Source organism: Nicotiana tabacum, chromosome 17 (genome assembly GCF_000715075.1).
Source record: "Nicotiana tabacum cultivar K326 chromosome 17, ASM71507v2, whole genome shotgun sequence".
Classification (NCBI taxonomy): domain Eukaryota; kingdom Viridiplantae; phylum Streptophyta; class Magnoliopsida; order Solanales; family Solanaceae; genus Nicotiana; species Nicotiana tabacum.
In genome coordinates, this window is record NC_134096.1 from 118,321,549 (window position 1) to 118,337,276 (window position 15,728).

At 36.8% G+C, this 15,728-nt stretch overlaps 2 protein-coding genes across 3 annotated transcripts; one reads left to right on the forward strand and one right to left on the reverse strand.

Annotated features, from left to right (window-relative positions):
- The first annotated feature begins 799 nt into the window (after positions 1-799).
- Positions 800-4,321, forward strand: LOC107769561 (transcription elongation factor 1 homolog). The gene is made up of 6 exons (XM_016588787.2): positions 800-941; positions 1,026-1,062; positions 2,568-2,691; positions 3,171-3,241; positions 3,952-3,973; positions 4,065-4,321. The coding sequence occupies exons 3-6, from the start codon at positions 2,579-2,581 to the stop codon at positions 4,126-4,128; spliced, it is 270 nt and encodes an 89-aa protein (XP_016444273.1). The 5' UTR covers positions 800-941; positions 1,026-1,062; positions 2,568-2,578; the 3' UTR covers positions 4,129-4,321.
- Positions 4,322-5,488: 1,167 nt separating this feature from the next.
- Positions 5,489-11,039, reverse strand: LOC107769562 (transcription factor VOZ1). 2 transcript variants are annotated; one of them, XM_016588788.2, is made up of 5 exons: positions 10,888-11,039; positions 10,037-10,304; positions 9,489-9,620; positions 6,341-6,854; positions 5,489-6,219 (listed from the first exon to the last, which is right to left on the reverse strand). In XM_016588788.2, exons 2-5 carry the CDS (start codon positions 10,262-10,264, stop codon positions 5,666-5,668), a joined length of 1,428 nt encoding a protein of 475 aa, XP_016444274.2. In that variant the 5' UTR covers positions 10,265-10,304; positions 10,888-11,039; the 3' UTR covers positions 5,489-5,665. The 2 variants fall into 2 exon arrangements, with proteins under 2 accessions (XP_016444274.2, XP_016444275.2); XM_016588789.2 differs by lacking the exon at positions 10,888-11,039 and adding an exon at positions 10,535-10,674.
- Between the last annotated feature and the right edge of the window lie 4,689 nt (positions 11,040-15,728).

Here is a 15,728-nt window from a genome sequence, read left to right on the forward strand (position 1 = left end):
TTCCATCAGATCCGAGAATAACTCGAATATTCAAGAATCTTTCTATCATTCATCATTGTCAGGAGGAACATCCATCTATTCCATTCTTTATTTGGTGAATCATTCCTCTTATTTACGATGTTCAATATTATTGAATGCTATATTATTGCTCCTAATTTCTAAAACATTTGTTACATATTATTGTCATTGTCCGACCAGATCCACATGACATTTACTGCTTTTTTAACAACCCTATCTAAGGATATTATTGTTAGCTAATATTAACCCTTGTTCACATAGATGTAATTATTTGAACCAATATCTGTATTTTTTTTTTTCAAACAACGACTAATGCTCTTTATAGAGTTGAATCACTTAAACATTGTTCATTAAGCACATGACGTTGAAGAAACATCTAAAATAAAATAAAACCTTTTTATGGTTATTAACTTTTGTAGCTGATGTAAATATAGTGCTAACACATATCGTATCTAAAAATGTGAAATAGCAAAACTCAATTTTTAGAATAAAATATTTCAAAATTCATGGTAAAGATTCATGATTATGAAACGTAAATCTAGCTCCTTTTTATGGAAAAAAAAAAATTAAAAATATCTTATTTCATGGGAGAAAGAGAAAAAAAAAAACAATGAAAACAATACCAAGACTCTCATTATATTATTAGATTATAATTTTTTGTGGTGTAAACCTAACTCTTTTTTCTTCAAAAGCAATGTTATTCTTAGAATTAGATTAGATTAGATTAGTTAAATTTGATGCATGCATTAGGCATTTAGGCAAAAAGCATAAATGTTTTCCCAGAAATAAGAAAGCGCAAAAGGGAAAAGAAAAAAAGAGAAGGTTATCCAATCTGATTTTTCAATAAATGTTCTTTCGACAGAAATAAATTGATACGTAGTGATTTTTGGTTGTCGGCTTCGCTGAGTCAAGGAACCGAGTCGGTGAGTTCCCTTTTTTTTTTTCTCTGTATCTCATCATACAATCATCTATTGAGTTTCTCGTAAAATTCACTCTTTATTTTGCAGATTACTTAAGGCGATCTCAATCTCTGTTCTTCATCAGGTATCTCTCTCTTTCTACGGCTAAAAATAAAGAAATTTTGTTAATATCCCGTTATTATGCTTTAGCAATTTCCCAAAATCATGTCTTTTTTATTTTTAGTGGCTGGTGCTTCATATGAATCACTTGTTGAAAAGAAGGAAGGAAAATGATTTTTCAGCTGAGCTCTAGGGTTTTGGCTATTGGGATATTTTATAATTTTTTTGCTTTGTTTTGTGTATCTATATGAACTTTTGGTGTAATTTTGAATTACCCTTCATCTATGAAATGAGTTCTCCCTGAGAATCTGTTAATTTTTTTCTTTTTTATCATGTTGGAGTTTTTTTTTGACTTTTCATACTTGGTTGTGCTCCAAAATATTCTTATTTTCTGGTCTATGCTTATTTAATGGGCACTCGAACATGGCTTCAGTATTTGAGGTTGTTGTACTTTTTCGAATGCCTTGGTGTAAGGAAATTTTCTTAAGTTTCATGTTTTTTAAGGTCTAATACACTTTTTCTCTAGACTGGGATTACTGGAGCAAGTTTTTGCCTAAAATTAGATACTAAATTTTGTGATATTGCTTCATGCTGCATATGTTCTTCTTCAGCTTTGAAGTCCATACCTAATGGATCATTTTAGGGGGCATTTACTGCTTAGAATCCTTATTAACATTTGATTGATGCGTTATCACTTGGCCGTTTTCAAATTTAGACACGTGGACAGAAGGGTCTGGTCGTAAAGGTGGAAGAGGTACATTCCGAATCAATGTTTTTAAAAGTGAAAAGCGCAATAAAACGACAAGGTCAAGGGGGTTTGAAGCGAACAGCTAGAAGTGAAACATACGCTTCTTTAAAGTGAAACACACAATTTACTGAAAATTCCAAAAATACCATACATATATAAATGTAGTATTATAATAATCAAATTTCAACATCCTATATACAACAATGCTGATATTAATCCAACTCCTCAAAGTTGAGATTCAAAGGATCGACAGTTTCTTATTGAGATCTCTTTGCACGTCATTATTTGAAGCGCAAACTTTTGTTGAAGCATGTAGACTTCACCCATTAAGCGATACACTTCGGGACGTAGACTTCACCCATTAATATCACTGTCCTGAACATGATAGGATCACTTCTTGTGGAACTGAACTATGTGTGTGTGTGTGTGTGTGAGAGAGAGAGAGAGAGAGAGAGAGAGAGAGAGAGAGAGAGAGAGAGAGAGAGAGAGAGAGAGAGAGAGAGAGAGAGAGTATGGCATGCTAATGTGTTCTCTTAATTCTTCTGGGTTAAATATCTGGCTTCCTTTGTGGACTAATCAATGCTATGTCAGATCGACATAGTTCTTCTCTAATGCTATCTTGGTGCAATGAACCAAAGTAACTCAAATAGTGATGGTTATTCTTCACCAAAGTGGAACCAATTAATATAGGGTGCAGAAGAGCAATAAATGTCACACTTCTCATTAATAATTTGCTTTGTCTTCTTTTAGCTGATTTGCGTTTCTAAACTTGTGCCCGACAGTTGCTTGAGCCATGGGGAAGAGGAAGTCGAAATCAAAGCCGCCTCCAAAGAAGAGAATGGACAAACTTGACACTGTCTTCAGCTGTCCTTTCTGCAGCCATGGCACCAGCGTTGAATGTCGCATGTAAATTAATTACTTTTGCATTTCTATGTCCAAGTCATTTTTCTGCATAGCCATGGACTAGATTGGGTTATTCCCTTCTCACAAACAACACTACGCCTCAGTCCCAAACAGGTTGGGGTTGGCGGCTATTCCCTTCTCATGTTCACACCAGTGTAGACACTTATTCTGGATGATAACTCCTAAGTTAGGCTAAGAAGGATGGCCTGCAGAAAGATTAACACAGGAGAACATAAAACCTGTCCTTTCCACCAGACAAAATAGCAGAAGAGTTCTGAGAGGAATAAGCTGTGTTTTCCTTTTTCGTTCGGATGAATAACCTCTGTTATACTTGTGTGTTCCAAGTAGCAGTTTCTAGTTCCGCACATGTCATGTGTTAATAGATTTTACTCATTAACAAAAGCTTGTACTGGTATTTTTTTTTGGTTGGCCATTTATATGATGATATGTCAATGCTCAAGCTTGCACTTACTGGTTTTCAGTGATATGAAAAACTTGATTGGGGAGGCAACATGCAGGATTTGTCAAGAGAGCTTCAGCACCACTGTTACGGGTATGTTAGATATTTGGTTTCTAATTTATTTATTTGTTGTCCCCTGTGTTGCATTCATTTCAGAAAACATGGTGCAATTATTTTGACAACATAAAATATTTGGAGGACTAACTAAAAGAGGTGAAAAGAAACTAGAGATGTTTCTTTTTATGTTCTATATCATCTTTTTATGCATCAAATCAATTATTATGTGCAATTATGGTTCTCTAGATGATCTGCCTTCTGTAAGATAGTGAGTACAATCTGTGTCCTAAGGGTTTTGGTCTAGTGGTAAGAGCGCATCACGCAATGTGTGGGTTAGGCATACATCATGGGTTCGAATCTTGCCACAAACGAAAACATGGTATCTCAGTGCGGAAGGGTAGTTGCTGGTCCCATTAACCTCCGAGTTTCCAACCATTTGCCATTGGCCAACGGCCATTGGGAATTTTTCGGTTATCCCAAAAATAGAGCACAAGCTGCATTCACTTGTTTCAAGTTTGTTTAGCACATTTTCTTGTCCTTGGCCTGCATACCAGAGCAGATAGAGTCGTGTTACAAATCTGAAATAAATGATAAAAGTGTCCTCTCTTACAACACAAGCTTTTCGATGAAGCAGCTTCATTCTTCAAAGATTAGCTTCTTAGGAATTGAACATTTGGAACACTTGATGGGTCCCTCGAAATGGATTTTATTGTTAAGCTAACAGTTCTTACTTTTTTATCCTGCAGCACTGACAGAGCCTATTGATATGTAAGTTCATCTAGCATTGCTATGTGTCTTTATTTACTCCCTTTGTGCCCCCATCCTCCCTCTCTCATATCTCTTTGTTGAAAACTCACAGATATAGTGAATGGATTGACGAGTGTGAAAGAGTCAACAACCTCGAAGACGATGATGGTTCTTAGGTTCTAGTGACAATCTGCTTAGTTGTGTAGACAGTAGCCTGCTGCCTTAAGTTTGATGTCAGTTCTGGTGATATTTCTATGTTTCATCACTACTACAGTTGTACCAAAACTTACGAAAGCCTCTTGGTTCGATAAATAAGCTCCATGTGACAGGTTTTCTATGTTCAAATCGATGCAATTACTGTCGTGTTTATATCCTGAATGTTATATTATAGCTCGTTTGAGGTCGAATCTAAACACACAATCAAGTAGGTTTCCACTTTGGTGTATAGTACCCAAAGCATGCAAATAATCAACAGCTTAAATATGCTATAAAATGCCTGTATACAGCTTTGCTTGGGCTATGTGCCGTGACTGATAGGCATCTACTAGTGGCCTCGCTTTTCACTGAATGAACCATGGGACATTAGGTTCAAATATCAGCAATGCAATGTGATTTTTTCATATGTTTAAGCCTTTGTGGAAAGTAGGAGATATCGGGTGGATTAACATAGTGTACACAGTTGGTTCAGACATCACTAATTGTTTTTAAAAAAAAAAAGTGCTCAAGGTAATAGTTTCTAGTCGAAGTGTCAGCAGCATCTGTAAAATAGTGATGTGAAGCTCGAAATTTTCGGGTGGACAGCTTTTCATCTTGTATAGCAACTCCAAGATGCATTGTTTGAATTGACTGGAGTTCTAATAACTACTTATATGAAGCTCTTGAGATTGGCTATTATGCATAGTTCTCGACAAACTGAATTTCTCGTAAACTATATGATTAATAAAAAAATTTACTAACAGAAACATCTCTGATAAGTGATATGTAACCAACAGTAGACATTGAAGCGAAGAATTTGCTAATCATCATTTGATTAGCTACCAAAGTATAACTATAGAAGAAAGCAGACATTTACTGAACTTTATTTTAATATAATATAATATGATGTCAGTATCATACAGTCGAGTAGAAATCTCTCTTATGTCTAAGGCCAATTACCGCTATATCTTTCTATGATAATCGTCCTTTATAATAACTAAAAGGCGAGTGTTTTTTTTTTTTTAAATTGAAAAAATAATTTCTAGGTTTTGATGGGTATCGTTAATCCTGGTTAAAGAATTTGCTCTAATCGTTAGTTATTATAGGATTTTCTTAGTATTAACATGGTAAATGTAAGTTGTTATCGTAAATTTAATTTGTTAATTGGTTGCAAACAAATTCGTTTTAAATTTGTTTCGATTAATTTGTTCTTTTTTGCTCGAGTCTGGAAAATCAGTTTTATAAATGACAATTACAAGTTATAATTCTCTACTCTAAGTTTGGTTGATAGAACATAACCGTAAAGAGTAATACCGAAATTACCGAACCAAAATCGAAAAGTGGAAAACCGAACCATACCGAATTTATTTTGGTACGGTATAAGTAACATTGTTAAATTCACCAAAGGACTATCTTCCGATACCGTGCCAAACAGACCTATAAACACCCCTATGTATATGTATAATACACGGACAAAAAGCCTCTTTATTTTAAAAGCATCCAAAGTACTTATCCAATCTACGTTACATAGTAGCCACCTAAATTATCAACGAGATAGTCAGGAAAAGGTGCACCGGTCCCATAATCAAACCCTTCACTAGCTGGAACAATTCGATTTGGAACAGCATGCATGTTAACAGCAACGTCCTTGTTAGCTTTTGCTCTACCTTTAACAGAGCGCTTGTTCTCCGAAGGAAATTCAGCAGTGAGTCTTCCCATTTGCTTTTGCAAATCCGCAACTGATTCCTTCGTTACTTTCCCTTTTGGACTCTTCTTCCCATCAACAAGTTTCAGCTCCAATCTGTACAGGGCACACACATCATACTTGTTGATCTCATATTCATACAGATGCCATTCCAGGTCTTTCATCGGCTGTGGATCCATATAGTAGGATCTCTTCAGCCCTCCGTATTCATTCATCACTTGTTTCCTAGACTCATGCCAACCCCGCCCGTTATAATCTGGCAGTGACCTCTGCTTTCTGTTTCCGCTTTCAAATGCTCTTCGAGGCTTATCAAAGAAAAGCCATTCCCTGATTGTTTCACCTTCAACAACTTTAAGGTCAAAGAGCTCTGCAGAAGAATAAGCAAACAAATTGATATCAGATTTTACAAGTAAAATAAAAGAGGAATAAACTGATCTGGTATATGACACACAGCAATCAGAAATACAGAAGTGTCTCAGCACACTAACCTGGTGCCTTCCAAGGGGATTTTGCAGTGGCAGCACCTTCACACTCCGGAATACCAACATCTTTCCCCAGTGCTTTTGCACTTAGAGCTTGGAAAAGCAAATTATCCTTTAAGCCAATACCCATCGGTCGAACAACTGGAGCTGTTCCAGGATAACCTTCATTAGGCGCAAGAGAAGCATGATAGTCACTGCAGTAGTCATGAGACTTCTGACACCAATCTGACCCCATCGCAGGTCGAGGACAATCCCAAAGTGAACATTTAGGACCCAGGAAAGCAGAGGGCGGAGGACTAATATGAACAGGAGGCAACACATCCTCTAGACAAAGATTTAAAGCATCAAATCCGGGGAAGTACCGATCAAAGTCTTGCTGCAAATCAAAAGAATTGTAATCTTGTTGTGTTGCAATGCCTAGGTTGTTAATCCCTGCATTGTTGACCACCAACGGCATACTTTTGCACTGATCAACCAACTGGTAACCTTGCTCCTGCAGCACCGGAGTTACATTGAAACCCTGCAGAAAACACGTCGCTTAAGTTGTGAGGATTCATTGATAAACTTAGCGCAAGTGCAAACCCGTTAAAAGAAAAAAAGATTGCAGGAAAAACTATCTGAAAAAGGACGGCCAAGAAGTTTCTTAAAGGCGTGACATTCTTAGAGGATCCGGCGCAAGGAAAAGAAAGGAAGACAGCAAACTGATGATCAAACTGAAACAAGTAAAAGTTCAACAAGATGGTCAGCCATGAGACACACCACATTATGAGGACAAAATTTCGAGGAAAAAATCTTCAAATTCAAGATATCAAGCTAGCTATATAAAAAGAACAAAGTGCTTATTAGTCAAGTACACTATCTTGAAACTTTTAAGCAAAAGGCGAGGAATAGCTAGCTGATGGTAGGAATTAATTTATTCCTACTATGCAACAGAGAGAACTCTGTTTATGTGAACTTAGCAAAGCATTACTGGTCCAGCCGGGATAAAGGAAGAACACTGTGATAGGTTAAACAATAATATAAACTAGTCTAGTTATGATGATCCTTCAAATACTGAATACTCAATAGTCAATAGAGCAGAATAGATACAAAGGATTCATAATAAAGGGCAGCCCGGTGCACTAAGCTCCCGCTATGCGCGGGGTCCGGGGAAGGGCCGGACCACAAGGGTCTATTGTACGCAGCCTTACCCTGCATTTCTGCAAGAGGCTGTTTCCACGGCTTGAACCCGTGACCTCCTTATCACATGGCAGCAACTTTACAAGTTACGCCAAAGCTCCCCTTCAAAGGATTCATAATGCTGGCCCTAAATAATTTGGTGAAACATAGTTGATTCGTTGATTGATATGTAACAAGGGACTAGAGGAGCACTCTGGATAATGTTCACATTTTCAAATATTTGAGGTACCTCCAAAGCACTTTCTGGGATAATTTCCTTAGACAGAACTCCACCAGCAACCACACCCTCACCAAATAGTCTAACATGGTAATATAATTTTCAGTTCTGTGGTTTAAAAAAATTATTTCAAAGCATCTGCTGATCTGTTCCTATTACGTAGGCAACTGGTAAGACAACCACAATCAGGCCTGGAACTCTCAAAGCGAGTCTAGGGAAAAATTTAACATCCACTGACAGCAAGTTGGTTTTAACCAACAGCAAGAAAGGAACCATACATTCAACAAAGCAACAAGTGTTATCTAAACATACAAATCAAATAGCAAAATCGTGACTGAAAGACCTAATCATAATTCAGAACCTACAGGCTTCCAGGGAAAAGTAGATCAATGAAATCAATAAAGGCAATATTACAGAAAACTTTATACAGCAGATATCCAAACAGAAGATTCAATTTACAAATAGAAGAAAAACATGTTTCGGATATACCAAAGTAATGGCAAGCCTACCCGATGAGATCAAAAGAGCTGTAAATATACTAATCAAATTCAACACAATGGTGTACCAGGAGAGATGCAAACATATTCCAGAGATCATGTCCGGAGAAAAGTAGGTCAAAGAAACTAAAATTAAGGAGGCAATAACACAAGATTTTATAAAACAAAAATCCAACAGAAGATTCAAGTTACAAAAAGGAGGAAAAACATGTTCCAGATGAACCAAAATAATGGCATACCTACTCTGTGAGTTCGTAAGAGCTACAAATGTAATCAAATTCAACACTATGGTCTAGCAGGACAGATACTAACATATTTCATAGGTCAAGTGTTCATTGAAGCTTTGAGGTGAACTACATTCAGGAGTTATCTACATAAAGGTTTGAAAAATGTTATACTCCTATAAAAAAGAACATGCTGTACTCTTACTGATCAAGAAAACATGTCATACTCTTTGTCATTTATTTCACCTGCTTGCACTTCGGAGATCAAAAGAAACTCCTCTTTGACTAAGTTTACAATTAGTCATTTATTATATTAAATTCTTGCATTTCGTGGTTACACATATTCTTGTGTCATTAATCTATACATTTCATTTTAAAAACAAGAAATACATTCATAATGTGTGAAGCTAGATAAAGTCTGAACATGTTATACTTTGAGATTTATTTGAGTTGCTTGCCATTTTAATCAGTAAAATAAACTCCTCTTGAACATTATGTTTTCAACTGTTCCTTTATTATTCCTAGTTCTTACATTTCGATGTTAAACATTTTTTATATTTTCTTAATTTATACATTTCATTTAGAAAAGGTTCATCAATGTGTTAAAGTAGACTAAGAATAGATCACCAGCAGACCAAATCGGGTCATTCCCTGTGGTCCCTTATTGATAGAGGAATATGCTGTAGCCAATAGACGATTATCTTAAAATAATAGTTGCGTCTGCAAAACTAGTCCAGTTTGGATCTGTTATCATCAACAACCAACGATAACAGTTCAGAATTTTTTATGCTTTTCCATTTGCAGAGAAGGGTGGGTCAACTATCAAGTAAGCTGGGACATATAAAAACGGAGACTGGGTCAAATAAAACGGAAACGAGATCCTAGCAATTCACAAACTACAATGAAATCAAAGCTTCCTAAGATAAAATACCAACATCATTCTAAAATGGATTTCCAACAAGGTTCAATCTGTTGGAAATGATACCACTTTAGAGAGTCCATTACATGCACAAGCTTATTTCAAGGAAAATGATTACCTCTTGAAATCCAGCAACATCATTTTTTTGAGCATCAGGCTCAGGCTTAGGTGCAGCTAATGCGCTGGTAGCGTCATCTTCCTCCTCACCAAGCAGCAGTCTATAGATATCTGATGAGACACGGCTTCCTCCCTGCACACCATGCATCAAGATAAACACTTACGACTAATATTTTTATGTGCATTAAAACTATACACCAATGCTTGAACACTGAAACATACTTAAACACCATAGATCCGCAGTTGCACACAATTACACCATAACGGACACAATTACACTTGAATCTCATAGAGATACAAGTATGTGCTAGTAATAGATCCAAAACTTTTGTAAAAGTTTTCTCAAGATGCTTCAATCAAAAATAACATACTACATCACAAACACAGACAAAGACAAACACAAGTGGACATGCAAATATCAAACTTTGATCACATCAATATAAGACTAATGTGGACCAGACAATATCAAAACATGGGCAATCGTGCATATAAAAGGAAACTAAAACCACTTGGCACACACCACTAAAGGGACTTAAGGTTGGTTCTTGCCTGCAACGAAGAAGCCGGGGAAGGCTCATTGAGCTCAGCCTTCCACTCACGAAGCATCTGATGAACCTGCTCTTCAAGCACCCCAACATCATAAGTTCGACTCTCCTTCCTTGCAGATTGCAGGTTAGTGAACACACCCTGCAGATCATCCACGCGGTTCTTCGCCTTGTCCTTGAAGAGCTGGTGCGATGCAGACTTGCCCGCACCGCTCTTCGAACCCTTCCACATTCCAATCAAAGCAGAAGAAACAAACCCCTCAATCTTTCACCTGCAAAAAACAACAAAAAAAACATCTTTAGCATAAACTCACCATCTTTATATGTTCCATTCCACCATCAAGCACAATACATAAGCTAAACATAACCAACAAGATAACATTAGGGATTTTCGTGTTAGAAAAGCAATAAATAAAAAATTTCAACCTTTGCAGAATCAAAATTCCGAAAAATAATCAAACATAAGCAACAACAACCAAAAGTACCCCAAGTTTAATCATACCCGCTACAACCAAAACTCTGGCAAATCCCAAATCCCCAAAAAGGCACAATTTCCCAAGAAAAGGCTCGATTCGACAAAGCCCCACGAAGTAAGGCGATCTTAAAGCACTTACAAAACCCTAATTATGAGGAATCAAAAGAACAGTTGCAGCATATCAATCAACTAAAAAATTGTAAGGGAATATATATAAAGCAAGGTTAAGAAAAAGGGAGAATAAAGCATGGAAAAGAATAGGCAACTACTCAGAAATTAGTCAATTGGAAAAAGAAAAAAAAAAGAGAAAAGGGAAAATTGGTAAAGTAAAACAGGAAACATTAGCAACAGGAAAGAACGAAGATGGATAGGATTCATACCAATTACCGGTAGGTAGGGTGGGTCGGATTGCGGCCTCTGAGACAGTGAAAAGAGAGAAAGAGAGAATATGTGTAAGAGCTGCCTTTTTGGGTTTTGATTTCGTGTCTGTGATTTTCTCTCTCTAGTTCAATATATCAATATATATATTCTTGGAAATTCGAATGTGATTTGTGTAGAACTAGAAGACTGCTCTATATTATAGTACTACTACAGATTGGCCCAATAACACTATTACCTAAATAATAGAGTCACAGATATATGTATGGTAGAGTTAGACGGAGTTAATCTTCAAAGGATACTAAAGTTATTCTTAAATCATCTAAAGTCATTAAAATTACAATTTCATTGGACTCAGCTATTACTTAAAATTAAAATTTAAGGAGCTTAATTTTATGATCATATTGTTCGAATTAGCAGGAGTTATAAAATTTATGTTTAATTTATAAATATTGACAATCTTCTTTTGTTGCAATGTCAAGTTATGTAACGCAACTACAATTAGATTCACATTTAATATTACTTCATGCCTAAAATAAATATCGTTTAAAAATTTTGTATGCTCATTAAAAAAATCATATAAAACAAAAATTATAAGATTTATTTGATTAAGTTATGCTTTATATCATAGTCAAATACTCATTATAATATGTGGGTAATTATTAGATCGAAAATAGATTTAGAAAAACATAACTAATGTCGTTTTAATTTTTCAAAGCAACATTTATTTTGGCCAAATATATTTAGCTAAATAAATTGACATTTATTTTTCGGCGAACGGCCAAATATACCCATGTACTTTCGAAAATGGTCTAAGAATACCCACCGTTATACTATTGGGCTATATATATACCCTTTCCGTCATACTTTGGAACAAATATACCCTTATTTTCGATGGAGTGCCACGTGTCAGCACCAAATGAAAACGACTCATTTCTTTTTTTTTACCGGATCCGTTTTAAAAAATCCACCACCCGACCCGTTTTAAAATTCAGTTTTTTTAAAGCATATATTTTGTAAAAACTGAAATTTTGTTTTGTAAAAATTGAAAAGAAAAAAAAAGGAATTTGCAAAATATATATTTTTAAGTCTTTTCAGTTTTTTTAAAGTATTTGTTTTGTAAAAACTGGGAAAAAAATTAAAAATGATTTAAAAACTAAAAAATATATATTCTGTAAAAACTGAAAAAAAAAAAAAAAAGGAATTTGCAAAATATAGATTTTTAAGTCTTTTCAGTTTTTTTAAAGTATTTTTTTTGTAAACTGGTTGTTGTTGGTGTTGGATTGTGATTCTCTTGTTGGTTATCTTCGAGTCATTCCCACATATCACTAAGTATTGGCAACTCTAACTGGCATAGTAATACTGGTTCTGCTGAAGACTAATCAATTCTTGAGTGTCTTCTGTGCAGTAGCAGTGCTAGTTGAGCATTCTGCTGTAGCTAGGCATGTTACAGTCACCATTACTCACGTATCTACACCCTTCAAGCATTGTGTATGTAAGCCCAGTAGAGTGAGAGAAGATAGCTATAACCAAACAAATATGGCATCCTTTGATATATGTATGAGACTAGTCTTTGCCTCAATTTTCTGATCTTGTTATCCTCTGGGAAGCAGCAAACATTTTAAATCATTCCCACATAGTAAAAGGCAGTGGCAACTTCAACTAGCATCCAAACATTGAAGACCAATCAATTTTGTGATTGTTCTCTGTGCAAAAGTAGTGCAGGTTGAGCCTTTATTCTTTGCCTCAGTTTTCTGATCCTGTTATTGATACCTGCAACATGAAACAACCAAGTTAGGGTGTAAAATTGTTCTCCCAGGATTTGTGTGTACTGATAACTTTGATGATGATGAGGGATGTTGTTGGTGCTAGATTGTGACTCTCTTGTTGGTTATCTTCAAGTCATTCCCATATAGCACTAACTATTGGCAACTCCAACTGCATAGTAATACTGGTTATGCTGAAGGATAATCAGTTCTTGATTGTTGTAACGATCCGGCCGGTCGTTTTGAGAGTAATAACTTCGGCTCTCTATTTACTGTTTCCCCCGTATCTTTTTCTGCCTATGTGACTTGTCGGGAGGTTTTGTTTTTGGTTTCGGAGTGTTTTGGGGCACTTAGTCCGTAAAATAGAAGCTTAAGTCTTAGAATTTTAACCGTAGTCGGAACTGTGTGAAGACGACTACGGAATAAAGTTCGGTCGGTTCTGTTAGCTCCGTTGGGTAATTTTGGACTTCGGAGCATGTCCGGACTGTGAATTTGAGGTTTGTAGCTGATGCTTGAATTGACGAAAGTTGAATTTTTGGAAATTTTGCCGGTAGTGGACTCTTTGATATCGAGGTCGGATTCCGATTCCGAAAGTTGGAGTATGTCCGTAAAGTTGAATATGACTTGTGTGCAAAATTTGGGGTCAATCGGACGTGGTTTGATAGGTTTCGGCATCGGTTGTGAAAATTTGAAGTTTCAAGTTCTTTAAGTTTGAATTGGAGGGCGATTCGTGATTTTAGCATTGTTTGATGTGGTTTGAGGGCTCGACTAAGTTCGTATGGTCTTTTAGGATTGGTTGGTATATTTGGTTGAGGTCCCGGGGGCCTCGGCTGAGTTTCGGATGCCCAACGGATCATGTTTTTGGACTTAGGAGGCTGCTGAAGTTTTCTGGTGTCTGAGTTCTGGTTTCCTTATACGCGATTGCATGGGGTGATCCGCGATCACGTAAGCAAGTTGGGTGAGAGGATGGAATTGTTCTTTGCATTCGCAGACAGTGGCATGCGAACGCGTAGTGAAGTGAGGTGGTGCTTCACGAACGCAGAGACAAGGTCGTGTTCATGTAGGGTTAAGTGGACCAAAGCCGGGCCACGCGCGTTGCTCATCGCGAACGCGTGAGAAAGTTTGCGATCGCGTGATTCTGAGAGCCAGAGCATCGCGTTCGCATGGTGTTTTACGCGTTCTTGTAGAGTTAATTTCTGGGGTAGCAAAGTTCTTCTTCGCGATCGTGATTAAGGAATCACTAGGCAGTATTAAACATTTCAAAAATGAGGGTTTGGCCATTTTTCTCAAAACTTGAGTTTGGGAGCTCGGATTTGGATGAAAATTTGTGAAATTTTTAGAGACATCGATTGGTTAATGATTCTACACTCCAATTTAGTTATATTCCACTAATCTATCATTAATTTCCTCTTTAATTTTAGATTTTTGGGGTTGAAATTGAGAAAAATTGGAAGAACTTCTTAAAGAAAGATTTCGAGTTTTGAAAGGGGATTTGTGGTCGGATTTGAGTAATTTTTATATGGTTGGACTAGTGAGTGAATGGGTGTTCATATTTTGTGACTTTTACCCGATTCTGATACGTGGGCCCGGGTCGACGTTTTAGGGCGAATTTCGAAATTTTTGTTAAAGTATTGATTTCATTAATTAGATGAGTCTATTATGGTTGTATTTATGATATGTAATTGCTTTTGGCTAGATTTGGGCCATTCGGAGCTGGATATTCGTGGAAAACTCATTGTGACCGATTGATTGAGCTTGGTTCGAGGTAAGTGGCTTGCCTAACCTTGTGTGGGGAAAACTTCCCTTAGGATTTGATACTATTTTGATATGTGAGCACCGTGTACGTAAGGTGACGAGTACGTACACAGGCTATTTGTTGTAAAACCCCATTCTTCACTAAGTAATAACTTGTTTTTCCCCTTATTTGAACTACACTAACATATGTAACTATCCTGTTTAGTTTAGAATAGCATGCCTACGTGTCTTAACTGCCTATCTGAACTCTGTGCAGCATGTTTAGTGAAATTCCTATTTTTTTTGTTTGACTTGAACTTAGTCTCAATTGTAGGTTTTTTTGCTGTAACTGTTATTTCTGTTGGTTGAGCTGCATATTTACTTTGGGACTACGGAACGGTATTCCAGGAGATCCCCCTGTACTGCATATTTACTTTGAGACTACAGAACGGTATTCTCGGAGATTCCCATGTACTGCATATTTACTTTGGGACTACAGAACGGTATTCCGGGAGATCCCCATGTACTGCATATTTACCTTGGGACTACGGAATGGTGTTCCGGGAGATCCCCCATGTTCTGCATATTTACTTTGGGACTACACAACGGTATTCCGGGAGATCCCCCTACACATTTACGTTTGGGACTACGAGACGGTATCTCGGGATATCCCCTGTTGTTATCTCTGTGTACTGAGCTGTCATCTTCTATAAATTCTTTCTTGTTAAATTTCAGTTTTTATTTTACTGCGATATTTCGTTCTTGCCTTGTTTTATTATTATTTATACCAGTGGGGTTCTGACCTAACCTCGTCAATACTCGACCAAGGTTAGGCTTGGCACTTATTGGGTACCGATTGTGGTGTACTCATGCTACTCTTCTGTACATGTTTTTCGTGTGCAGATCCAAGTGCTCCTTATCAGTCGCACTATCAGTGAGCCGGGACAGCTTTGGAGACTTCAAGGTATATCTTCCGTGTCCGCAGACCTCGAAGTCCCCTTCTACTCTTTCCCATGTCCATTATCTTATATGTTTTTGTTTTGTTAGACTCTGATGTATATAGACACTAGACTTTCCTTCTGTAGTTTGTGATTCATGATGTTCCGGGTTTTGGGATTACTTTGTATTTTTTTTTATGTTAGATATTGTACATGTTAGGCGGCATGGTACCCATTTATGTTGTTATTACTACAGTTAGTTGTTAAATTTATGTTTTCATTTCATTGTTCCACAAATGTTAGGCTTACCTAGTCGTAGAGACTAGGTGCCATCACAACGTCATATGGAGGGAAAATTGGGTCATGACAAGTTGGTATCAGAGCTCTAGGTTCGTAGGTGTCGTG

Excerpts from the sequence above, each read along its gene's own strand:
- LOC107769561 (XM_016588787.2), top strand. The coding sequence starts at position 2,579 with ATGGGGAAGAGGAAGTCGAAATCAAAGCCGCCTCCAAAGAAGAGAATG. Across the intron at positions 3,242-3,951 it reads CTTCAGCACCACTGTTACGG|CACTGACAGAGCCTATTGAT; the intron begins GTATGTTAGATA and ends TTTATCCTGCAG. Across the intron at positions 3,974-4,064 it reads CTGACAGAGCCTATTGATAT|ATATAGTGAATGGATTGACG; the intron begins GTAAGTTCATCT and ends GAAAACTCACAG.
- LOC107769562 (XM_016588788.2), bottom strand. The coding sequence starts at position 10,264 with ATGTGGAAGGGTTCGAAGAGCGGTGCGGGCAAGTCTGCATCGCACCAG. Across the intron at positions 6,855-9,488 it reads ATGTTGCTGGATTTCAAGAG|GGTTTCAATGTAACTCCGGT; the intron begins GTAATCATTTTC and ends TGTTTTCTGCAG. Across the intron at positions 6,220-6,340 it reads ATCCCCTTGGAAGGCACCAG|AGCTCTTTGACCTTAAAGTT; the intron begins GTTAGTGTGCTG and ends ATTCTTCTGCAG.